Source organism: Moschus berezovskii, chromosome 20, assembly GCF_049115385.1.
Source record: "Moschus berezovskii isolate FMDL1 chromosome 20, NW_MosBer_1.0, whole genome shotgun sequence".
Taxonomy (NCBI): Eukaryota; Metazoa; Chordata; class Mammalia; order Artiodactyla; family Moschidae; genus Moschus; species Moschus berezovskii.
This window is the reverse complement of record NC_142479.1, coordinates 16888027-16915625: the sequence shown is the minus strand read 5'-3', so window position 1 is coordinate 16915625 and position 27599 is coordinate 16888027. Positions and strand designations below refer to the sequence as shown.

Below are 27599 nucleotides of genomic sequence, written 5' to 3'. Positions count from 1 at the left end.
ATTGTTGGCCAAGGGCTAAAAATAAATTATGAATACATTCTTTTTCCTCTTAAGAGAAATTTTTTTTGCCAAACTTGAAGTGTAGCACAAAAGGTCAGCATGGAGTAAAGTGGTATGGAAACCCAAGTAGGAGATAAGTCAAACCTTATTTTTCATTTTCAGGGTATGGACATGTGAGTCTTGACAATAACTTTTTAGCCTGGTTCCTGACCGACCATTAATGCACACTAACACAAGGTGGGCCCAAGCTAACTTAATAATGAGCTCAGATCGAGACTAACCCTGAGTGTGAATTACTCAATCCAAGCGTGCGTGGAAGGGGTGTAGAGGAGACAAAAGAGAGGGCAGGACAGGGACACAAACCAAGGCATGGGTTTTCACTTATGTTTCCCTACATCCAGGCATAAACATTCCCTATGTGCAACTGTGGATATAAGAGAAGATTATCGCAAGAGCTGGATAAGACTTAGCAACTAAACCACCATGCTTACTTTTAGCCAGGCAGTATACTAAGTACTTTATGTACATAAGGGCATTAATTGACAATAACCACAGTGACACAGGTATTATTATTTCTGACTAGAGATGATGAGACCAAGACCCCAAAAGGTAAAGAAATAGCATAAGATCATACAGTAAGTAGGTGACCATGTAGGATTCTAATCTCTTATAACTCCTTAAACCAATTGTTTAAATGTGTCAATATCTTTCATCATCAGTCTTCTCATCAGTAAACCAGGAGGACTAAAACAGATCACTTTACAGGAACTGTAATGATAAAATTAAAAACCCTATAAAACTACTATGAAAACTATGCGTGCGTGTGTGCTAAGTTGCTTCAGTCGTGTCTGACTCTTTGTGACCCCATGGACTGTTAACTGCCAGGCTCCTCTGTCCATGGGGATTTTCCAAGCAAGAATACTGGAGTCGGTTGCCGTGCCCTCCTCCAGGGGATCTTCCCAACCCAGGAATGAAATCCATATCCCTGAGTCTATCTGCATTTGCAAGTGGGTTCTTCACTACTATTGCCACCTGGGAAGCCCATGTAAACTATAAAGTACTGTTAACAGTTACACATACATACAAAGATTAAACAGGAGATTAATGTAAAATTATACTAACCCCTCAGTGGCTTACCAAAATCTCTCTTCTAGCCAAGCATCCCCTAAATCTTTGAGCCAAAACTTTAGGAAGAAGCAGGTCAGGAAACAACAGTTGGAACAGTTAGGACATGGAACAACAGACTGGTTCCAAATAGGAAAAGAAGTACGTCAAGGTTGTATATTGTCACCCTGCTTATTTAACTTATATGCAGAGTACATCATGAGGAACTCTGGGCTGGAAGAAGCACAAGCTGGAATCAAGACTGATGGGAGAAATATCAATACCTCAGATATGCAGATGACATCACCCTTATGGCAGAAAGTGAAGAGGAACTAAAAAGCCTCTTGATGACAGTGAAAGAGGAGAGTGAAAAGGTTGGCTTGAAGCTCAACATTCAGAAAACAAAGATCATGGCATCCAGTCCCATCACTTCATGGCAAATAGATGGGGAAACAATGGAAACAGTGGCTGAGTTTATTTTTCTGGGCTCCAAAATCACTGTGGATGCTGATCGCAGCCATGAAATTAAAAGACACTTACTCCTTGGAAGGAAAGTTATGACCAACCTAGACAGCATATTAAAAAGCAGAGATATTACTTTGCCAACAAAGGTCCGTCTAGTCAAGGCTATGTTTTTTCCAGTGGTCATGTATGGATATGAGAATTGGACTATAAAGAAAGCTAAGTGCCAAAGAATTGATGCTTTTGAACTGTGGTGTTGGAGAAGACTCTTGAGAGTCGCTTGGACTGCAAGGAGATCCAACCAGTCCATTCTAGAGGAGATCAATCCTGGGTGTTCACTGGAAGGACTGATGCTAAAGCTGAAACTGCAATACTTTGGCCACCTCATGCGACGAGCTGACTCACTAGAAAAGACTCTGATGCTGGGAGGGATTGGGGGCGGGAGGAGAAGGGGATGACAGAGAATGAGATGGCTGGATGGCATCACCGTCTCTGTGGACATGAGTTTGAGTGAACTCCGGGAGTTGGTGATAGACAGGGAGGCCTGGCATGCTGTGATTCATGGGGTTGCAAAGAGTTGGACACGACTGAGCGACCAAACTGTACTGAACTGAGGCATAAATCCAGCATGCGTTCGTGCATGCTGTAATTCATGGTAGGTTGATCCGGAAAGCACCCACCACAGACAGTTTTCCTCAACTTCCAGTGTCCCTTTCAGTTTCAGCCTTGAGCGCCTTATTTATTCATGTGGTGGGGGAGTTGAGAATTTTCAAATATGGCTTATTTCTCTTGGATCTTCTCTTCCTTTTCTTCTTTTTAGAAGAAAGGAAATAAATGTTTTATGAGTGCAAAAATCAATGCCATTTGGTTAATACTATGACCCTTCCCCATGGATGTTTTTCTCATCACTAGCTTGTTTTCAGTTATAAAAGCCTTACTGTAGAATTAAGGCTTCTGCTGTGGTAAAGTAATGGTTGTCTTTCTTCATGCAATAATTCTTTACTGACTTCCTCAAGAATGTCTTTAGTGTGGTTTTAGCTTCCTCATAAACTCACCCATTATTCAGCTTATGTCAGTAGTAAACAGCTGGATTCTGAAATATGAAATTTATATAACAGAATAGTTTCTAAAAGCATACTCAAGTAAAAAGTGGATTTAAAAAATTCTAACCAATTTAACTGGCTTCCCTGGTAGCTCAGCTGGTAAAGAATCTGCAGGAGACCCTGATTCAGTTCCCAGGTTGGGAAGATCCCTTGGAGAAGGGATAGGTTACCCACTCCAGTATTCTTGAGCTTCCCGGGTGGCTGAGACGGTAAAGAATCTGCCTGCAATATGGGAGACCTGGGTTCGATCCTTATGTTGGGAAGATACCCTGGAGGAGGGCATGGCAACACAATCCAGTATTCTTGACTGGAGAAACCCATGGACAGAGGAGTCTGGCGGGCTACAGTCCATGGGGTTGCGAAGAGTCAGACATGACTTAGCGACTAACTACATCCAGTTTTACACCTCAGAATGCTTTTGAGATGGGAACAGGAGTAGGTTTGCTTCATTAGGTTTATTTTTGTTGAGATTATATTAACACTCATATATTTTTAAGATTAATAAATACCAGCTGGCTGAAGGAGTTTAGATGTGACAGTTAAGGATCTAATTTGGGAACAATTTATAAATAACTACTTAAAACAAGTCACAATGTACGTGAGTTACCTACTGAATTTAGAGTTGACTTTGTTTTTTTCCCCTCAGAAATATCTTGTCTACTACATTCCTGTGGAAGAAAATGGTTCATCCTAAAGTAAATTCCATTTCAACTCCAGAAAAATTTCCCATTCTGATTGCATTTTAATATTTACATAGGGCTTACTCACTCAAATAAATTTTTCAGTCGATTATTTTTCTACAACAAAATTAAGCATCATTTCTTATAGTCACTGATGTAAATGCCCCAGTTTATTCATTACTGGAGGATCTCCTTGCTCTCATTGGAGTTGCCTCCGAGGATCACCTGACATGTAGCTCATCCTTGGTTTTTTGCTTTTGATGATGCTGCCTCATTCACTTAAGATGATCTCTTGTCTTCATCCACCCACTGACGTTTATCACTTCTTTCAAGATATAGATGATGTCTGACTTTTGCCAAGAAATTTTTCCCTATTGATTTCCGTATCTTGTTCAGTCACTCAGTCACATCTGACTCTTTGTGGCCCACCTGGCTCCTCTGTCCATGGAGTTTTCCAGACAAAAATGCTGAAGCAGGTTGACATTTCCTAGTTCAGGGGATCTTCTCGATCGAGGATCAAACCCTCATCTCTTGCTGTCTCCTGCACTGGCAGGTGGATTCTTTACCACAAACACCACCTGGATATTTTGTGACAAATCAGTAACTATGTACTAGCTTCAGGGGTAGAGAAGGAGGATGTAAAGTTGAATTGAAAGACAGAAGTTTTCACTTCTTCTCCAAAAAACATGTCTTGTAACATTATCGGAGCTATATTCTAAACTTCAGTTTCTATAAAATTAATAATAGCAAAATGTACTGAGCATATTCTCTGTACCAACTACAAATTGCTTAATATACACAATCTTGCTTAATACTCATAAGAACCCCGTGAGGAAACTATTTCAATATAAACTAATTCCGCTAATAATTTGGGAACAGAGATCTGAATCTCTAAGTTTGCATTCAGGGCCTGGTAATTAACCATTGTATTTTCCCTGTATCACACTCAGGTCACTTACGACTTCTTTTCTTAATCCACTTTATTCATGTCTTTACATGTCTTGTGCAAGTATGTTACTCATCAATAAGACAGTATGTGTGTGTGTGTGCCATGTGTGCTAGGTTGCTTCAGTTATGTTCGACTCTTTCACAGTCTTTATATTTCTACTTATTTACTGATCGATCTCTGGCTGTGCTGGGTCTTCCTTGCTGCACACAGGCTTTGTGCAGCTGCGGCGAGCAGGGTCTACTCTCTGGTTGTGGTGCACAGGCTTCTTCCTCACTGTGCGGCTTCTCTTGTTGCAGAGTACACGCTCTAGGGCGCATGGGCTCCAGTAGTCACGGAATGTGGGCTCACTAGTTGTGGCTCGTGGGCTCTGGTGTGTGGACTCAGTAGCTGTGGCACACAGGCTGAACAGCCCTGTGGCATGTGGATCTTCCCGGACCAGGGATTGAACCTGTGTCTCCCATTGGCAGGTGAACCACTGGAGCACAAGAGAAGTCTGACAGTATACTTCTTAAAGTACCAAAACTACTCACCGCCTGCTCTAGTCAACACAGAACATGGCAAATAGTCATGTACTTATCCAATAAAATAATCACACATACACATAAACAAACGTACATATATACAATGCTTTCCAATCTGAATAATGAAGGTTTTTAACCTCATATTTTATTTGACAATATACTATTAAGTATCTCATGAGAAATATTCTAGCTCGTTTATAATTCTTACCGAACCATGATGTACATGACATACTCAGTAAACACTGAATAAATAAATGGCTAAAAGACACATTAAGTAGTTCAGTTGTTTTCAAAATTAAAAACAAGTGGCATAAATGCCTCTGCACCACTGTTTGCTTCTTTCACCTATCTTCTTTTACTCACATGGGTTCCCAATTTAAAATAAAAACAGTATATCAAGAGAAAGGAAATTAATTATGTAAAGGAAATAATACTAAATAAGTTTCTAAAGGACAACAAATTCCACTAAGTAAAAAGGCATATAATTGATGGCTAAAAATTGCTCCTAACGCACTGGTAAATACTGCTCCAAGTCAGGGAAACCACTATGGAATCCACTATAAATTCCTGTTAAGTATAGGAGCTATGTGCTATGGTCTGAATGTTGTGTCCTCCTAAAATCTCTATGCTGAAATCCTAACCCTCAATATCATGGTGTTAGAAACTGGGGCTATTGCTTACAGCATAAAGGTGGAGCCCTCCTGAATGGAATTAGTGTTCTTATAAAAGAGACCCCACAGTGCCCCCTAGACTTTTCTACCATGTGAGGACACAATGAGAACTGCAACAAGGCTTTCTCTCAGACCATGCTGGCACCATGACCCTGGACTTCTAGCTTCCAAAACTGTGAGAAATAAATGTCTGTTGTTTATAAGTTACCCAGTCTGTGGTATTTTGCTAAAGTAACCTAGACTATGACACTATAAAATTCTTACTAACCCTTATTTTGCAGTTTTAATCTATACAATGCTACTAAAGATTAAAACATATAAGTAACAATTTTCTTAATAATTTAGACATATAATTAACTCTTCTACACAATTTTCTATAAGGATAGTTTTTTTTCTTTGTTTTCTCATTTAAGTTTTGGAGAAAATTTAAGGGGAAGATTGTGTTCTTGATATTTGAGCCTGGAAACACTTTATTGATTGATAAAAATTCTTTTTTTATGGGTAACTTACACAATTAATCCTTTATTGTTTAAAAACGTCAATGTCATTTCATGAAAATTAAGAACCAATAATACTGAATTCATAATACTCAAGTGTTTTCCAATTTATACCTATATAATCTCTTCCAAGGAAAATAAAACATATTTCTTTTCTTAAGCCATGCTCCCTTCTACAATTTCTCTGAAAGGTGCATTTAATATACTTCACCAGGGTTTCACTAAAAGTGCAAGGAAACCTAATCTTGATTTAAAGAAGAGTTTTCATTATGTGGTTTCAACAGTCCATTGATTATTACAGCTTCATAGACACTATTATGATAAGGTATCTTTTTAAAATTTCAACCCTTTGTTCAGGAAAATTTTCAACAAAAGTCATAATCTAACAGAGACCACTGCATGATAGATTACTTTTGCTCTTTTATTCAATGAAGAAAAAAGAAATAATGCACTCTTCTTTAAAGTCTATTGTCACATTATGCACTCCTCATTGAGAGAGTAATTGAAAAAAAAAAAACAGGAAAAAGGAATTAAATGTGCATTTACCTGTATTAGACATATCTGTAGGGCTGTTGTCTGAAGAAGTAATTGGAATCTGTTCTGTTTTCTTGTATCCAGTTTTTTTCTAAGAAAGAAAATGAGGAATATGAAATGTCATTTTCTAATGTAGGTCAAAGACCAGAATAAAAAGAATGATTAGTGAGATTAAATGATTAATGAGATTAAAGCAATAGTCCTGAAAATATGAAACCTTTAAAATTTTGGTATATTCACCTTCAAACAAAGCAATTCAAAATTAAAGTAACAACTGCTTTTAGTTCTACATATAAGGCTATGTACCATGTCTCTGAAAAGGTATTATAACCCCAAATGAAAAAGTATAAGGGTTAAGAGAAAATCTTAAACTCTATATCTGATTAGCATGGACCCAAAACTGAAGACACCTATGATGAATTTTACCCCACTGACTAAAAGCCTACTTGAGTTTCAAGTTTGTTTTATAGAGTATATGCTCTATTCTATAATTCATTATTAACTGCACTGTTCAGTTCAGTTCAGTCGCTCAGTCGTGTCCGACTCTCCGCGACCCCATGAATCACAGCACGCCAGGCCTCCCTGTCCATCACCAACTCCTGGAGTACACTCAAACTCATGTCCACAGAGTCGGTGATGCCATCCAGCCATCTCATTCTCCGTCGTCCCCTTCTCCTCCCGCCCCCAACCTTTCCCAGCATCAGAGTCTTTTCCAGTGAGTCAACTCGTCGCATGATGTGGCCTGTAGCGATTAGTAATTAATCATCCCTTTGTATCTGCCAGTTCTGCATCTGCAGATTCAATCAACAGCAAACTGAAACTATTTTTTAAAAATTCCAGAAAGCTCCAAAAAGCAAAACTTGAATGTGCAGCACCAGCAACTATTTACATAGCATTTATAATGTATTAGCTAAAACGAGTAATCTAGAGATATAAAGTATATAGGGAGGGTATGCATAGATTATATGCAAATACAACACCACTGTATACAAGAAACTTTAGCATGCTTGGATTCGTGTATCTGCTGTGGGGGCTTTGGGAGGAGGCTGTCCTGGATATCTACAGACATCAAAGGATGACTGTAACTATATTGATTTTCATGTAGAAACTCCCCCTTTTGTGTGATTCATTGGAAAAGACCTTGATGCTGGAAAAGATTGAAGGCAGGAGGAGAAGTGGGTGACACAGGATGAGATGGTTGGATGGCACTGCCAACTCAATGGACATGAGTTTGAGCAAACTCCAGGAGACAGTGAAGGACAGGGAAGCCTGATATGCTGCAGTCCATGGGGGTCACAAAGTCGGACATGACTTAGCGACTGAACAACAAAGATGAATTATATTCCAGCATATGCATGTGAGAGAACAATATCTACCTACACTGTGTAGAAGAGCTGAGGAACAGAAAGGAAGATTGCTCGTCTTCAGTCAAGCAGAAAATAGAAAAAAAAAAAAAATGAATGGAATAATATGAGAGACTAATTGAAAATAAATATAACATTTCATATCACAGTTTTGAGTGATATCTAAGCATATCTTTGTGATGCCATTCCTGATTATGACTTTTCTGACATAGAATACATTGACCTGAAAAATTATTAATAGCACAGCATAAAAATCTTAAACAAAAAAGATCTTTCAAGGAAACACCAACTGGTTAACTATATTACCAAAATTATAGTTCTATTATGTATACAACAAACATAATGACACACACAGGTTTATGGAAAACATAAACAAACAGAGAAATACAAGATTACCTGATTCCTCCTAAAAGAAGGTAAAAGGGCATCTGTAGATTTGGGAGTGGATGAGGTCTTTGGAATTAGTATTTCAGGAGGAGAAGAAATAAGGCTAAATTTTGAGGCTTGAGGTCCATATTCTCCTGTAGCTTGTAAAAGGGATGAACAAGATGGATTTTCTAAATGGCTGCTGTCAGATTTCTGTCTTATGAATGCTATCTCCCAAGCAGATTCTGACCTAGCATTAAAAAAAAATCACTTTATGGATACGGTACAATTGATTTCTAAGCTGACATTTCAACTATTAGCAAAAAAAGACTTGTTTTGGGTCTAAAGTAAGTAGTAGGACAACTTAAATTTCTATTTTTAGGGAGACATGCTAAATGATTCATTCTATCTTATGGTTAGAATAGTTACCTCAACTTGGCTCTGGTAATTATGCTTTTCGCTTCTTCAAATGATACACCAATCATGGACTCCTTGTTTATAGAGACAAGTTGATCTCCTGGTTTCAAACGTCCATCCTAACAAAAATAGGAATATTTGTAAAGAAATTGATTAAGGTGTTTCTTAAAAACATTATTGACACAATTTTTAAAATTTTAATTAATTTATTTAATTGGGGGCTGATTACTTTATGATATTGTGGTATTTTTTGCCATACATTGACATGAATCAGCCATGGGTGTACATGTGTCCCCCGGTCCTGAACCTTCTTTCCACCTCCCTCCCCACTCCATCCCTCTGGGTTGTCCCAGTGCACCAGCTTTGAGTGTCCTGCTTCATGCATCAAGCTTGCACTGGTCATCTATTTCACATACAGTAATATACATGTTTCAATGCTATTCTCTCAAATCATCCCACCCGTGCCTTCTCCTGCAGAGAAGAAAAGTCTATTCTTTATATCTGTGGTCTTTTGCTGTCTCATATATAGAGTTGTCGTTACCATCTTTGTAAATTCCATATATATGCATTAATATATTGTATTGGTGTTTTTCGTTCTGACTTACATCACTCTGTAAAATAGACTCCAGTTTCATCCACCTCATTAGAACTGAGTCAAATGTGTTCAATAGATAAGTGATATTCCATTGTGTATATGTACCACAGCTTTCTTATCCATTCATCTGCCGATGGACATCTAGGTTGCTTCCATGTCCTAGCTATTGTAAACAGTGCTGCAATGAACACTGGGGTACACGTGTCTCTTTCAACTCTGGTTTCCTCAGTGTGTATGCCCAGCACTGGGATTGCTGGGTTGTTTGGAAGTTCTATTTTCAGCTTTTTAAGGAATCTCCACACTGTTCTCCATAGTGGATGTACTAGTTTGCATTCCCACCAAGAGTGTAAGTAAGTGGGTTCCCTTTTCTCCACACCCTCTCTAGTATTTATTGTTTGTAGACTTTTTGATGGGAGCCATTCTGACCAGCGTGAGATGGTACCTCATTGTGGTTTTGATTTACATCTCTCTGATAATGAGTGATGTTGAGCATCTTTTCATGTGTCTGTTAGCCATCTGTATGCCTTCTTTGGAGAAATATCTGTTTAGTTCTTTGGCCCATTTTTTGATTGGGTCATTTATTTTTCTGGTATTGAGCTGCTTGTATGTTTTTTGGATTAACTGTCAGCTGCTTCATTTGCTATTATTTTCTCCCATTCTGAAGGCTGTCTTTTCACCTTGCTCATAGTTTCCTTCATTGTGTGAAGCTTTTAAGTTTAATTAGGTCCATTTGTTCATTTTTGCTTTTATTTTCATTACTCTTGGAGGTGCATCTAGAGGATCTTGTTGTGATTTATGTCAGAGAATGCTCTGCCTATGCTTTTTTCTAGGAGTTTTATAGTTTCTGGTGTTATATTTAGATCTTTAATCCATTTTATTTTTCTGTACGGTGTTAGACAGTGCTCTAGTTTCATTGTTTTACAGATGGCTGACCAGTTTTCCCGGCACCAGTTGTTAAAGAGATTGTCTTTTCTCCATTGTATATTTTTGCCTCCTTTGTCAAAGATAAGGTGTCCATATGTGTGTGGATTTATCTCTGGGCTTTCTATTTTGTTCAATTGATCTGTATTTCTGTCTTTGTGCCAGTACCATACTGTCTTGATGACTGTAGCTTTGTAGTATAGTCTGAAGTCAGACAGGTTGATTCCTCCATTTCCATTCTTCCTTCTCAAGATTGCTTTGGCTATTCGAGGTTTTATGTGTTTCCATACAAATTGTGAAATTATTTGTTCTAGTTCTGTGAAAAATACCATTGGTATTTTGATGGGGATTGCATTGAATCTGTAGATTGCTTTGGGAAGTATACTCATTTTCACTATATTGATTCTTCCAATCCATGAATATGGTATATTTCTCCATCTATTTGGGTCATCTTTGATTTCTTTCATCAGTGTTTTATAGTTTTCTATACATAGGCCTTTTGCTTCTTTAGGTAAATTTATACGTAAGTATTTTATTCTTTTCATCTTAATAGTGAATGGGATTGTTTCCCTAATTTCTCTTTCTGTTTTCTCATTGCTAGTGCATTGGAATGCAAGGGATTTCTGTGTATTAATTTGATACAATTAAACCAAAGCACAGTATTAGTAAAGAATGACTTAAAGAAAAGAGTAAAAAGAACATTTTAGACAAAGAGGCTCAACAGTAAAAAGTTTTTATTAAAGTCTGGTTTGGTAATATACACATTTTCCTGATAGTTCGTAAAGAATCTGCCTGTAATACAGGAGACCCCGGTTTGATTCCTGGGTCAGGAAGATCCCTTGGAGAAGGGAAAGGCTACCTATTCCAGTAATCTTGAGCTTCCCTTGTGTCTCAGCTGGTAAAGAATCTGCCTGCAATGTATGAGACCTGGGTTCAATTCCTGGGTTGCGAAGATTCTCTGGAGAAGGGAAAGTCTACCCACTCTTGTAGTCTGGAAGGGAGAACTCCATGGCCTGTATATTCCATGGGGTCACAAGAGTCAGACACAACTGAGTGACTTTCAATTTGCTAATATACATGAATGAAATGGAAATGTTCACGTAGTTCTAGAATAAACTTTCATGTTAAGGAACCCTGAAGATATGAAGACACGGCCTGATATACTAGGAAAAGAAACCTGTTTTAAACGGTCAGTTGTATGAGACAAACACAGGTCTGTCTGTGATAAAGTATGCTAAATAATTCTAGGATATAAGATATTAAGAAGAGGTGGCAAGAATACACAGAAGAACTGTACAAAAAAGATCTTCATGACCCAGATAATCACGAGAGTGTGATCACTCACCTAGAGCCAGACATCCTGGAATGTGAAGTCAAGTGGGCCTGAGAAAGAAGCACTATGAACAAAGCTAGTGGAGGTGATGGAATTCCAGTTGAGCTATTTCAAATCCTGAAAGATGATGCTGTGAAAGTGCTGCACTCAATATGCGAGCAAATTTGGAAAACTCAGCAATGGCCACAGGACTGGAAGAGGTCAGTCTTCATTCCAATCCCAAAGAAAGGCAATGACAAAGAATGCTCAAACTACCGCACAATTGCACTCACTCACACGCTAGTAAAGTCATGCTCAAAATTCTCCAAGCCAGGCTTCAGCAATATGTGAACCGTGAGCTTCCAGATGTTCAAGCAGGTTTTAGAAAAGGCAGAGGAACCAGAGATCAAATTGCCAATATCTGCTGGATCATCAAAAAAGCAAGAATGTTCCAGAAAAACATCTATTTCTGCTTCATTGACTATGCCAAAGCCTTTGACTGTGTGGATCATAATAAACTGTGGAAAATTCTGAAAGAGATGGGAATACCAGACCACCTGACCTGCCTCTTGAGAAACCTGTCTGCAGGTCAGGAAGCAACAGTTAGAACTGGACATGGAACAACAAACTGGTTCCAAATAGGAAAAGGAGTATGTCAAGTATTGTCACCCTGCTTATTTAACTTATATGCAGAGTACATAATGAGAAATGCTGGGCTGGAAGAAGCACAAGCTGGAATCAAGATTGCTGGGAGAAATATCAATCACATCAGATATGCAGATGACACCATCCTTATGGCAGAAAAAGAAGAGGAACTCAAAAGTCTCTTGATGAAAGTGAAAGAGGAGAGTGAAAAGGTTGGCTTGAAGCTCAATTCAGAAAACAAAGATCATGGCATCATCTGGTCCCATCACTTCATGGGAAATAGATGGGGAAACAATGGAAACAGTGTCAGACTTTATTGTTTTGGGCTCCAAAATCACTGCAGATGGTGACTGCAGCCATGAAATTAAAAGACGCTTGCTCCTTGGAAGGAAAGTTATGACCAACCTAGATAGCAAATTAAAAAGCAGAGACATTACTTTGCCAACAAAGGTCCGTCTAGTCAAGGCTATGGTTTTTCCCGTGGTCATGTATGGATGTGAGAGTTGGACTGTAAAGAAAGCTGATCGCAGAAGAATTGATGCTTTTGAAGTGTGGTGCTGGAGAAAACTCTTGAGAGTCCCTTGGACTGCAAGGAGATCCAACCAGTCCATTCTAAAGGAGATCTGTCCTGGGTGTTCATTGGAAGGACTGATGCTGAAGCTGAAACTCCAATACTTTGGCCACCTCATGCGAAGAGTTGACTCACTGAAAAGAACCTGACGCTGGGAAGGATTGAGGGCAGGAGAAGGGGACGACAGAGAATTAGATGGCTGGATGGCATCACTGACTCAATGGAGATGAGTTTGAGTAGACTCGAGGAGTTGGTGATGGACAGGGAGGCCTGGCGTGCTATGATTCATGGGGTCGCAAAGAGTCGGACATGACTGAGCGATTGAACTAAACTGAACTGATTTCACAATATAAGACTCATTCAGTTTAGTTTCTGAGCATTCCAGTATCTTTCAACCCATCAAATATTAAGAGTTATTTCACAGTTAGAATTTTTAAAAATTTAGGTAATGATCTTAACTATATTGATTCTACTCAGATTTCTGTTCATGGTCAAACATAGTCTTATTTGGATCTGCTGTCCCTCCTGTGACTGACATAGGACTACTTGGTTATATAAGGAATTCTATTGACATCCTACTAATAACAACCAATCCTAACTGGCTGCCTGGCATTGTCTTTTCCGGGACCTATCTCTGCCAATAACTATATGCGTGTGTGCTCAGTTGTGTCCGACTCCTACTACCCCATGGATTGTAGCCCACCAGGCTCCTCTGTTCAAGAATACTGAGTGGGTTGCCATTTCCTCCTCCAGGGGATCTTACTCACCCAGGGACTGAACCTGCATCTCCTGCTTTGACAGGCAGTTTCTTTACCAATAAGCCACCTAGGAAGTCCCCCTGCCTAAAAGTAGCCTAACTGTATAAGATAAAGCATAAATGTTACAAGATCTACTTGTAACCAAACTTACATTAGGTAAGTTTTCTTTATTTTCATTTGTCTTTTAATTCAAACCAGAAAATGAATAATGAATTCTCATTATTTTCAGTTCCTAAGGTGCTTCTCAATCATTAGTACAAATACAGAAAGCATTATTTCTACAACTAGGAAAAAGTTTATAAAGTTAAAAAGCATTTTTACCCTTGAGGGTATTTAAGTAAATTCAAGGAAATAGCTTTTAAAAAGTCTTATCGTCTAAGCTATATCCTTGGATAACTAATCTTTGATATGAACTGCATTATATATAGAAATGGTGATTTATGGTTATTTTACTGTTTAGTAACAATATATTTTTTAATGTATTTATTATTATCTCTTACACTGAACAGTGAGTATACAGGAAGGCAAATATATACAGGTCATTTCTAATACTGTGTAATAAAAGATATGATAATCTAAATGAATAATGACCCTATGACCCTTCTGAAATAGAAATATAAAACCACAGAGTCAATTTGATTTAAAATATATCGTATTTGAAAACTAATTTGGATTTTATAAGAATGTGATTAAATATAACTAGCAAAGTTTGAGCATACACAATTGCTATATTCACAAGTGATTTTTTTTCCCCTCCCTCCGTTTGATCAATGTATGGGAACTAAAACACAATAGTAAAGCAAATTTGGAAAACTCAGCAGTGGCCACAGGACTGCAAAAGGTCAGTCTTCATTCCAATCCCAAAGAAAGGCAATGACAAAGAATGCTCAAACTACCGCACAATTGCACTCACTCACACGCTAGTAAAGTCATGCTCAAAATTCTCCAAGCCAGGCTTCAGCAATATGTGAACCGTGAGCTTCCAGATGTTCAAGCAGGTTTTAGAAAAGGCAGAGGAACGAGAGTTCAAATTGCCAAGATCCGCTGGATCATGGAGAAAGCAAGAGAGTTCCAGAAAAACATCTATTTCTGCTTCATTGACTATGCCAAAGCCTTTGACTGTGTGGATCACAATAAACTGTGGAAAATTCTGAAAGAGATGGGAATACCAGACCACCTGACCTGCCTCTTGAGAAACCTGTATGCAGGTCAGGAAGCAACAGTTAGAATTGGACATGGAACAACAGACTGGTTCCAAATAGGAAAAGGAGTACGGCAAGGTTGTATATTGTCACCCTGCTTATTTAACTTATATGCATAGTACATCATGAGGAACTCTGGGCTGGAAGAAGCACAAGCTGGAATCAAGATTGCTGGGAGAAATATCAATCACCTCAGATATGCAGATGACACCACCCTTATGGCAGAAAGTGAAGAGGAACTCAAAAGTCTCTTGATGAAAGTGAAAAGAGGTGAGTGAAAAGATTGGCTTGAAGCTCAACATTCAGAAAACAAAGATCATGGCATCATCTGGTCCCATCACTTCAAGGGAAATAGATGGGGAAACAGTGGAAACGGTGTCAGACTTTATTTTTTGGGGCTCCAAAATCACTGCAGATGGTGATTGCAGCCATGAAATTAAAAGACGCTTACTCCTTGGAAGGAAAGTTATGACCAACCTAGATAGCACATTAAAAAGCAGAGACATTACTTTGTCAACCAAGGTCCGTCTAGTCAAGGCTATGGTTTTTCCCGTGGTCATGTATGGATGTGAGAGTTGGACTGTAAAGAAAGCTGATCACCGAAGAATTGATGCTTTTGAAGTGTGGTGCTGGAGAAGGCTCTTGAGAGTCCCTTGGACTGCAAGGAGATCCAACCAGTCTATTCTAGAGGAGATCAATCCTAGGTGTTCATTGGAAGGACTTATGCTAAAGCTGAAACTCCAATACTTGGGCCACCTCATGCGTCGAGTTGACTCACTGGAAAAGACTGATGGTGGGAGGGAATGGGGGCAGGAGGAGATGGGGACAACAGAGAATGAGATGGCTGGATGGCATGACCGACTCGGTGGACATGAGTTTGAGTGAACTCCAGGAGTTGGTGATGGACAGGGAGGCCTGGCATGCTGTGATTCATGGGGTTGCAAAGAGTCAGACACGACTGAGCGACTGAATTGAACTGAACTGAATGCTGGCTAAGCAGCATGGTGAAAGTATCTACCATATGGATGCTACATGTTCAGCAAAATGAAGGAGCTGATTTTGTAATATTTTATAAAACCAAGTCTGATGACAGACTTTGGTAACATATGCATTTAAGTCAACTATATTCAGACTATACTTAGAAACTTACATACAAGAACATGCGATTTAATATGCTAAATATTAGACAGAGGATGTCATTTCCTCGAGGTTAAAGTGAAATGGTAACAAACAAAGAAACAAAACAACCTTTTTGCCACAGGCAAAAAGATAAGGCTAGTAAAAGTTACCAAAGAATAAACAAAATTAAGTTACCAAAGAATAAACAAAATTCCGCAGAGCACTTAATTCAGAAAAGGAGGGTGGAGAAGGTAACGGAATGGGAGGAAAACACATAGGAAGACTTAATAGTAATATTTTCTACTTAAGTCAAACAGTGAAGTCTAAGTGGATTCATAGGTGTTCCTTTCATTATTACACTTTATAAGTTAGATATCTGCTCCAATATCTCTTTGTATGTATAAAATATTACATTATTAAAAAGAAGAGAAAATTTCCATCCCATTAAAATAAAGCAAACTCTCATGACATTTAGGGCTTCCCTGGTGGCTCAGTTGGTAAAGAATCTGCCTGCAATGAGGGAGACCCCAGTTCAATTCCTGGTTTGGGAAGATCCCCTGGAGAAGGGAAGGCTACCCACTCCAGTATTCTGGCCTGGAGAATTCCAAGGACTGCATAGTCCTTGGGATTGCAAAGAGTTGTACATAACTGAGTGACTTGCACTTCATGACATTTAAGCTCAACAATGTTTCTAACCAGATGAATTTTATTTTGGTTCTATATTCCAAAATTTTCATTGGAAGTAGGGTTCAATAGTGATTTTTGAAAATCTAGCTTAAAAATAAATAAATGTCTTTGTTAAATGCAACTCTATCTCATCTGGAATCTGCAAAAAATTCTTCCTTAGAGTCAGCTTAAAAAGGTAGATTATAACTGAAATTTAATGACTAAACTACTATTGACTTATATCCCAAAGCCTGGCAATAACTTAGGGAAAGAAAGGGAACAATGAAGGAAGTTCTGCTTCACTGAAGCAAAGTATTTAAAGGACTCTGACAAGGGGAAAAGAGTTCTTTTAGAATTGGGGTGGTGGACAGTAAATATTTGGCTATTTTGTTTTAGTCTAAATACTCTTAGTATTAACAGTTCCTTGTTTTTATTAAACTTCCTTGAAAAGGGAAAATTCAATGATGATGACTATAAGCCAGATGGCAACTCCACTGTCTGCTATTTGGGCGGGAGCCTTCAGAGGCAGTGGACTGGTGAAGAGAAAAGAGTACGAGGCATGGAGACCAGATAGATCTGAATTCGAATTTGAGCTCCACAGATTGCTAGCTAAGATGTTCATAAACAATGAGAGAAGGTGAAGGAAGGGGATGCAGGAGGTGCACAATCTCATCCACAAGAAACAAAGTACTAAATTCTAAATCGCGGTGCTCTCTCTGTGTATCTTATAGAAACCACAGGTGGTTGTCAGTGTTATGGAGAAAAGGCCTTCAAAAAACAGAAGTCAGCAACAGGGTTGAGGTGACCTACCTTCTCCCACAATCTCGTCTCTGGCCACATGGTATTAGCCATACAGAGAAAAAAAGCTCTCAGGAAGGCAATTTAACACATCTTATATTAATATTAAGGTACACCAATGTATTGAAGTAGTATTTTCCAGGAAGACAAGAGTCAGAGAAGAGAAGAAAGTCTCTGACTGTGGCTTCTGGTGCTTATATATATTTTTTTCTTTCTAAAAAGTACTTGCAGCAGTTTTTTTTTTTTTTTTTCCTTTTGCCTCCAAGAATAAGATCTTAGCTGATCATGTGAATTTCTGAACCGGTTTAAAAGTCAGAACCTGCAAACTAAAACAAAGCTATTTCTGTAAAAGTCTGGCAATTCAAAGCCCGTGAATTCTGCCCCAGCTTGATTAATGTGTCTGAGAAGATAGTGACTTCAGGGATTTGCCAAGGCCTCTTCCACACTGTCTAGATTCTGATTCAGCACTTACTGAGCAACTATACAACATGACAGGCAAGGTGCCAAGCACTTTCACACAGCCAGCTTCAGTCTGAATTCTTTCACGTTGACATTTATAAAGATGCTGAAATAATAATGTATTGTTGAATACTTCTGTTGAAAACTGCCAACACTGTCCATTTCATATTTCAATGACCATTACATTTCTCCATACAATGTATTACCACAGCATCAGAAACTATCTACACAGCCTGACTCTAACTCAGTATTTCTCACTACAAAGATTGCTCCTGCGAGCTTTTAGATTCTTTTCCCATAATTTCATAAAGTGTCAATGGAGGTATCCTCTCACAATACTAGTTATTAACATGAATGCAGGCAATTTATTTAATCTCCATTAGGCTCATTTTCTTAGCTGCGAGGTGGGGAATAAGTACTTATTGCACAAGGTTGCTATGATAATTAAATAACATATATAAAATCCTAACACACTGTAAGTGTTACGGAGAGGTGAATCAGAATCCCATATCTGTTGAAGGCAATTTTCACAGTGATAGCAAATTTAATCCTCAGTTCAGTTCAGTCGCTCAGTCGTGTCCGACTCTCCACGACCCCATGAATCACAGCACGCCAGGCCTCCCTGTCCATCACCAACTCACGGAGTACACTCAAACTCATGTCCACAGAGTCGGTGATGCCATCCAGCCATCTCTTTCTCCGTCGTCCCCTTCTCCTCCCGCCCCCAACCTTTCCCAGCATCAGAGTCTTTTCCAGTGAGTCAACTCGTCACATGAGGTGGCCAAAGTATTGCAGTTTCAGCTTTAGCATCAGTCCTTCCAATGAACACCCAGGATTGATCTCCTTTAGAATGGACTGGTTGGATCTCCTTGCAGTCCAAGGGACTCTCAAGAGTCTTCTCCAACACCACACTTCAAAAGCATCGATTCTTCGGCGATCAGCTTTCTTTACAGTCCAACTCTCACATCCATACATGACCACGGGAAAAACCATTGCCTTGACTAGACGGACCTTGGTTGGCAAAGTAATGTCTCTGCTTTTTAATATACTATCAAGGTTGGTCATAACTTTCCTTCCAAGGAGCAAGCGTCTTTTAATTTCATGGCTGCAATCAGCATCTGCAGTGATTTTGGAGCCCAAAAAAATAAAGTCTGACACTGTTTCCACTGTTTTTCCATCTATTTCCCATGAAGTGATGGGACCAGATGCCATGATCTTTGTTTTCTGAATGTTGAGCTTCAAGCCAACCTTTTCACTACCAGTCCTCAAATTAAGAACACTTGATGACTGCCCACTGGAGTGAAAAGCTCAAACTCCTGAATTTCCCAAACCTAGAACAACAAACTCGGAGAAGGCAATGGCAACCCAGTCCAGTATTCTTGCCTGGAAAATCCCATGGATGGAGGAGCCTGGTGGACTCCTGTCCATGGGGTCACGAAGAGTTGGACACAACTGAGCGACTTCACTTTCATGCACTGGAGAAAGAAATGGCAACCCACTCCAGTGTTCTTGCCTGGAGAATCCCAGGGACGGTGGAGCCTGGTGGGCTGCCGTCTATCGGGTCGCACAGAGTCGGACACGACTGAAGTGACTTAGCAGCAGCAGCAGAACAACAAACTAGATGCAACCTACTTTTTCTAGCCTCATATCCACTTTCCCTCCTCAGCATATAAATTCTTCATCCTATTCTCAGAATATGTTCTTCAAACCTGCCACGGTCTTTCAAACTTTAATGTGCTTATACATATTAATCCTTGTCTAGAATGCCACCATCCACCTTGACACTTCTGTCTGATGAACTCTCATTTAAACTTCACTGCCAAATTCAAACATTATCTCTGCTGTAGGTTTTCTCCAACTCCCTAGATTTACTTCACTGTCCCCTTCTCTTTGCTCCAAAAGCACTTTCACTTATCTATATCACTGTACTTACTCCATACTGTCCTTATTTGTTTGCATATTTTTTTCTTCCCCATTAGACTATATTACTTCAGCGACTCCCAAATTAGCAGCACACATTCTTTCAACTGACCAGAACTATGCCCTTTTCATGGTTATTTCCCTGAGCATGGTGCCAAGTACACAACAGGTCCACAATAAATGAGAAAGGCCCAGGAAACACTGAAGAAAATTAAGGTGGCTCTAACACAAATAACAGCAGCAAAGGAGAAAAGTGTGTGACACTGTAATGTGAATCCTCTTGGCTGCTACTGCTTTAGCTCCCACCAAAGGATTGGTTTCTTTGCCCCTTGTCATCTAGAGACGTTTGTCCTACCTATCCAAAAAGCCTTCGTCCCAGCTCCAGAGACAAACTCAGCAAATCCTGAAAATAGATTTCTTTCCAAAGTTAGATATGTCCAGCTATAATCCTTTGTGAGCAATGACTACTAGTATCCATTTATATGATCTTTGTCTTAATCTGTAAGATTGGACCAAAAAAAATATCCTGAATATATCACATCCAAGATCCATAATACTGATTATGAAGTACACCATTATTTTATGTAATGCTGAAAAATATGCTGCCAGTTACGCCATGACATTTACTGTAGACCCATTTCAATTTCAGAGATGCTAGAGAGAAAATGTATACATATAGACATATGTACACACACAAACCCCTATGTGTATGTACGGAACTTCTCAGGTGGTGCTAGTGGTAAAGAACATGCCTGCCAATCCAGGAGACATAAAAGATGCAAGGTTGATCCCTGGATTGGGAAGATCCCCTGGAGCAGGGCATGGCAACCCATTCCAATATTCGTGCCTGTGTCTTCATGGACAGAAGAGCCTGGCAGGCTGCAGTCCCTGGGGTCACAAAGAGGCAGACATGACTGAAGCAACTTAGCATGCATACATGTGCATGTACATACACACGTAGTTACTTATCTATATATCTGTTTTATAAATATTGGTGTGTATCCATATGCATACAGTCACTTCTCGGTGTTGGATACCAAAATCCATGGATGCTCCAGTCCCTTATGTGAAATGCTGTAATAGTTGCATGAAATCTATGCAGACCCTCCCTGTATACTTTAAATCATCTCTAGATTACTTATCATACCTAATACAAAGTAATTGCTATGTAAATAATTGCTTTATGGCAAATTTAAGTTTGCATTTTGGAATTTTCTGGAATTTGTTTTTTTGAATATTTTCAGTTTGAGGTTGGTTGAGCCCACAGCTTTGGAACCTAAGGATATGGAGGGCTGACTGTATGTGTGTGTGTGTACCCTAGAATCAGGTAAATAAAATATATCTGTTTTGAAGAAAAATGTCTGATTCCTGCCTGCTCTCCTTACAGTATTAGCAGAGAAAGAAGAAAATAAAAGTATTGTTCAGAATTAGACACAAAGAGCTAGGAAGAAAAGGCACTTTGGTGTGGAGCCCAGATGGTGGCAGTAGAATGGTAAACAGGCAAATCAGTAATTCTCACCAACATGACTAAAGAATTACTCATCCATTGGTTATTAATTTAGTAATTAATATGTGTCAGGTACCATGCCAGGAACTAAAGATATTATTGTGAATAAAACCAGATAAGATCTGTGGACTTAGGAAACATTCTCAGATTTGTAGTTCAGGCAGAGCTGGTAAACACAATCACAGATATTGACGTAGGATCACAAGATGACACTGGTGATTATGAAGGCAAAAAACAAGCAGACAGGTGATAGGAAGGAAAGGCGCACAGACAGGAAAAACCTGGCCCCAGACTTGGGCGGTGGCGTGGGGGTGGGGAACACAGGGAGTATCTCTCTTTGGAAGTGGTCTTTGGGTTCATGTTTAAAAGTCATGGGGGAAGTGATAGTCAGAGGGAGCAGCACACAAGATGAAAAAGAACTGGGCCCCTTCCAAGGACTGAAAGAATGCTACTCTGAAAGCACAGGAATGGAGAGTCAGAGAAGTGAGGGGCAGAAGTCACCCTACACAGAGCCTTGTAGCCAAGTAAGTATTAGCAGGCTAGGTGGAGAGGGAGATAAGAGCGGTACACAAGAGCAGACAAAGCTCTTTGTGAGGTGTGATATGAACTGATGATAACTTAAACAAAGGTAATGGCAGTGAAGATCAAGAAGACTGATGGGTTCAAGAACTGTTTAGAGACAGTCAACAGTAAGTACTAATGGATTAGATATGGGTGTTACGGGAGAGGAAGTAGTTAGGATGAGATCTAGTCTTTTGACTTTGTGCAACTGTTCCTGTCTCATTCACAGGAACTGGGAACACGGGCAGAAGGTCTATTAGGGGAGAAATGGGTAGATGAAGGTATGACATGACTATCATAAATCTGGCCTCAGACAAGTTGCATGTGAGATGCCTTGAAGAGATCCAAGTGGAAATGTGGATCAGGCCATTGGATATGTGTGTATGAAGGTCAAAAGAATGTTCCACCCCCCAAAATTTCTAAGACTGAACACTGAGGACTCCAAACTGATACGGAATTGGCTGGTGGAGAGAAAAGAGCCTTGGAGTTCCCATATTTAATCCTTCCCTTAACTCAGTACCTAGTATAGTTGTTCCCAACCTATAGGCTACCTCTAGCTCTTAGAGCTGGGAGAATCAAGAATCTTCTTTCCTACTTGAAGCAGCAAAAACATTTCAAGATGTTTCAAGATTGAACTCTGAATACATTTTTTCAAAGAAACATGACCATTTTGGTTACTGAACCAGTATTCGATCTCATATCTTCCAAGAGGAAAAATATTTTTATGTGTGTATGACGGGGAGGAGGGGCAGCTACCCATGATTAAATAAAGATAATTAATTCCAATAACCCCCTATCTATAAAGTTTGGAAATATAAATGAAATATAATCTATCTATAAGCTTGAGATTGGCTATATTATTAGCTCTGAAACAATATAATGTTAAAATTACAGCAAGTGAAAGCACTCATATGCATTTAAAAAATATTAATGGTTGCTCAGAGTACCAACTTAATAAGCTTAACCTATGAGCCTCTGTTTCCTATTCTGTGAATATACATGCAGAAATTTTGTGAAGATTATTAACAAGCCTAACACAGTATTTGTTGCTGCTGTTGTTTAGTCGCTTTGCAACACCACAGACTGTAGCCCACCAGGCTCCTTTGTCCATGGGATATTTTGGGCAAGAACACAGTATTTAGAACAAAGTAAATTCTATTATTCATTAAAAATATTTTTATATAAAATTGAATTAATTTGTCTTTTCAGAGCAAAAGATGTATGTACTTCTCCATCTTGAGGAAATACATAAAAGCAACTGTAAGCATTACAAACTCACTTATTCTTCTCTGTCTATACCCTTTTCTATTTTGGCAGTTTTATTCTCTTGGACACAACCAAATACTATAAAAATACATTAATAACCCAATGCTGCTCTCTAGTGGTAAATACAGAATATACTTTATTACATGATTTTACTTTCTAATACCCATTCAAACAACGGAATTCTCAGAAAATCAGCAAGAGAAAATGTATATTACAGGTATAATTTCTTATTCAGTGATTACTGACAGGAGATGAGTCACTCAGCACCTAGTCACTACTATTACTTTATGTACAAATATTTTTCATGGGGGAAAAAAAAGCACAAATTGATGTTTGTCTTAAAAGTAAATTCTTATCACTTGTTAGGTACCATAATCTATTGCATTACTTCAAGTATAGTCTAAGAAATAGCTTAGCCATACTGATACACACATCCTTTAGCTTTAAAACTGAAGTAATATATCTCAATTCTTAAAAGAAAAATTTTGTCTTTTGTTTGAATTTGCTTAAATTTAGCATTTAAATATGCTCTTATTTAGTTAATAAATTAAATTCAGTAGCCCAAAATTATATCATTATAATATCCTATTGTACGTTTGTATGCTCAGTTGCTCAGTCGTGTCTGACTGACGCTTTGCAACCCCATGGACTGCAGCCTGCCAGGCTCCTCTGTCCATGGGATTCTCCAGGCAAGAATATTAGAGTGGACTGTGATTTCCTACTCCAGAGACAATATCCTATACTTATTGTATAACACTTAGAGCTTGGTAAGTGTATTAGGAAGACACCGTATTATCTCCACAAGCCTGATAAAATTTAAATCTATTGCTTTGAAAGTTTTGGTTCAATTGACTTTTTTTTTCCCTAACATGGAAAAAAATCCACTTGAATAAACAAATTGTTTGCTAAACAGTGTTCAGGATAGGACTGGGGGGTAAGGGTAGGACTATTTATTCAACAAAAACAACCAGAATAAGAACAACAATATAAACAAACTTTGTAAGAGGATCCTTTCTGATGTTAAATAGCTTGATATTAATAGAATATTTTATTAAATTCTTTATATACTACATCTCTCCAAAAAGGACTGGAGGAAATTTTCAACAAAAGAAATATAGAATAACATTAGCAAAACAGAAATAACATGAAATTCAAGAGAAATGAGCATGAAAATATAGTAACAAATTTGTTAACTAAATGCTTCAAATATGAATCTGAGCTTCCTAGCAACAAGAGCAAAGAATTCATGATTTACATATTTCTTACAGTGATAAGAAGATTACAGCTTTCTCATTCCTAAAAAAGATATTTTCTAGCCTTAATTCTAGGAGAAGGCAATGGCAAGCCACTCCAGTACTCTTGCCTAGAGAATCCCATGGATGGAGGAGCCTGGTGGGCTGCAGTTCGCAGGGTCGCTAAGGGTTGGACCTGACTGAGCGACTTCACTTTCACTTTTCACTTTCACACATTGGAGAAGGAAATGACAATCCATTCCAGTGTTCTTGCCTGGAGAATCCCAGGGATGGGGGAGCCTGGTGGGCTTCCGTCTATGGGGTCACACAGAGTCGCACATGACTGAAGTGACTTAGCAGCAGCAGCAGCCTTAATTCTAAATTTAATTTCTCATATGGACAACTAGTAAGTGACAACAAACTTAGCAAGAATTACTGCAAATTCAAAAATGAGTAGATTTTATTTGCCTAGTTTTGTTTTGCATTTAAGAGAGGCCAAATGAACACAGTTTAACTGATTTAACTTAACCCAAACTCAGAGTAGTGAATAGAGAACATGTCTTCAGATATGATTTCTCTCAGACAGGCTTAGGATAAAAACTGAACAGCATATAATTGAAAATACATAACCTTTGGACTTCCCTTGTGGCTCAGATGATAAAGCATCTGCCTACAATGCGGGAGACCCGGGTTCAATCCCTGGGTTGGGAAGGTCACCTGGAGAAGGAAATGGCAACCCACTCCAGTATTCTTGCCTGGAAAATCCCATGGGCTGAGGAACTTGATAGGCTACAGTCCATGAGGTCGCAAAGAGTCGGACACGACTGAGCGACTTCACTTAGTTACAGCTTAAAATCTGCTATTTTCATATTTGATTCATTTTTATTTCTTATGCATTTGTTAGGTTAAAGCTCCTTGAGTGTAAAGGCCTACTTCCACTCTTTGTGTCTTTCACTGAGAAATGGTCATAGTGGACATTCAGTTAACATAAAAAATTGACTGATGATGAAACAAACTTCATCACGAGTGGTTTTGTCTTTTAGGTGAAGGGTAATTTTATCTTCGTTTTTACCTTATAACAGTCTCCTCCAGGAATGATTTCCTGAATATATACCAATGGACCTTCATTCCGGTTAATTCCTCCTAGGATCTTCAGACCAAGGCCTGTTTTCTTGGTAACTGTAATCATCTGAAAGGCAGGATCCCTAAGATAAAGTAAATTAGCATGCATAAATTAGGCTAGAGATGGTGGTCCACCAGGGAGACCCTGCCCAGAGATGGGTTCCTACTTTTTCTTTAAACTATTTGTTAAATTCTTAGCCCTAGATAATTCAAAATACTCAGTACATACTAGCAATGACATTTTTAAAAGTATGATCATACAAAGGCAATCAAATGAATTTTCTTAGCCCTAATTCTAATTTTTCTGTAAAACAACCAAACAATAAGCAATAATGCTTATTTCTTTGGAGTAGAAGAATACTTTAAAAATATTATTTAAACAAATTTAAAGATTTATTAAAGGTAACTGCAGAGACTTGCTTTTAATTGACTTTTTACTACACTTTAGGATTCCAAAACAAAACACTTTAATGAATCTGGCAAGTGAGTTTTAAAAGACACGCTTGTGACCATTTAAAGCAAAATAAATATAACCTTCATTTGAATCTCAAAAATAAAACAAACAAAACCTCAGTTTATCCTTTAAGAGTATTCTCCTGGAACAAAGCACATGCTCCAGCTGTGATTTCTGCTGGACATAAAAGTGATGCTATTAGGAAAGAAGGAACTGTTAAAAAGAATTCTGCAAAAGGTACACCCTCCCCCCACCCCAAGTTGTGTTTCTGAATAGTGGTCAGAACAGACTCTTACTGGTCCAAGAGAACTTAAGTATGAAATGAAGCTCAGGGCTTACTTATGGTGTAGAGGGTATTGTGCTAAGCAATATTCACACATTATGCTATTCAATTTACTTAATATCTATAAAATCCCTAATATTATTACCCTCATTTTTTTAAAACCTGCCCAAATCTGGGCAGGTTGACTTGGCCTAAAGTTACAAAGCTGGAGAATAGCAATGTGAGCCCGGTCTATCTCACTCCAGAGCCAAAGTATGATCTAAGTAAGGTCTAAGATCTAAGAGCACCTCAACCGCGATGCTTCACTGGTACATTAAAGCCATTGTTGAGTATAGCACTTCTAGCTGTCTTCAAATGTGCCATCACAGAAACCACAGAAACTAACTCTAAAAAGAGTTAGTTCATATTTTACATAAGGCTACAGCTTTAAAAAATTTTTATATTTAACTTCTGCCATAGAAATTCTAGCTATATCTATATGAAGACTTGTATTCAAAAGTTAAATCATAAAAAAGTATAATGAAAGAAATTAAAACTTTAAAGAAACAAAACTCCCTATTTTTGAGTATTTTGATTTTTATATGGCACTTAGAGCATGTCGGTTATGGTTGTATTACACTGAATTCAACTCTAGGGTAAGAAAGCCTATGTGGTTACTAGGGTAATAGTCAGTTAGCTAGGAAAAAAGGCAGAAAATGTTCTACTGTCAGATTTCAAAATCTTTCTTGACAGGAGATTAGGCTGCAAGGAAATAAAGAGATGAAGCCTAGAAGTTGGGGAGATGAAGGAGAAAGGGGACAAAGGTCTCATTAGGCACCTCCAATAACCTCTTAAACTGTCTAAATGTGAATTCTTCTCAATGGGGATACACACGATCTCCAGCACACATTACTATTTCAGTAAAGTATTCCTCCTTTTCTAACTCAAGCACAGAGTATCTATGATTAACACAGAGTATCTATGATTCAGTTCAGTCGCTCAGTCATATCCAACTCTTTGTGACCCCATGAACCACAGCACGCCAGGCCTCCCTGTCCATCAACAACTCCCAGAGTTCACTCAAAGTCATGTCCATTGAGTCGGTGATGCCATCCAGCCATCTCATTCTCTGTCATCCCCGCCTCCTCCTACCCTCAATCCCACCTAGCATCAGACTCTTTTCCAGTGAGTCAACACGTCGCATGAGGTGGCCAAAGTATTGCAGTTTCAGCTTTAGCATCAGTCCTTCCAATGAACACCCAGGATTGATCTCCTCCAGAATGGACTGGTTGGATCTCCCTGCAGTCCAAGGGACTCTCAAGAGTCTTCTCTAGCACCACAGTTCAAAAGGATCAATTCTTTGGCGATCAGCTTTCTTCACAGTCCAACTCTCACATCCATACATGACCACGGGAAAAACCATAGCCTTGACTAGATGGACCTTGGTTGGCAAAGTAATGTCTCTGCTTTTTAATATGCTATCTAGGCTGGTCATAACTTTCCTTTCAAGGAGCAAGTGTCTTTTAATTTCATGGCTGCAATCAGCATCCACAGTGATTTT

The 27599-nt window shown here is 38.7% G+C and overlaps 1 protein-coding gene across 4 annotated transcripts in view; it reads right to left on the bottom strand.

Moving 5' to 3' along the window:
- The window catches only part of STXBP4 (syntaxin binding protein 4), a 235261-nt gene that overhangs the window by 178026 nt on the left and 29636 nt on the right, over positions 1-27599 (bottom strand). For 3 of the 4 annotated variants that reach the window (XM_055398981.2, XM_055398982.2, XM_088828593.1), the window contains exons 4-7: positions 25273-25405; positions 8681-8787; positions 8282-8501; positions 6534-6612 (exon numbers count right to left, since the gene is read on the bottom strand). In XM_055398981.2, the coding sequence (XP_055254956.2) occupies positions 6534-6612; positions 8282-8501; positions 8681-8787; positions 25273-25405 (539 nt within the window). The remainder of the gene's footprint in view (positions 1-6533; positions 6613-8281; positions 8502-8680; positions 8788-25272; positions 25406-27599) is intronic. The other variant, XM_055398984.2, reaches the window with a different exon arrangement.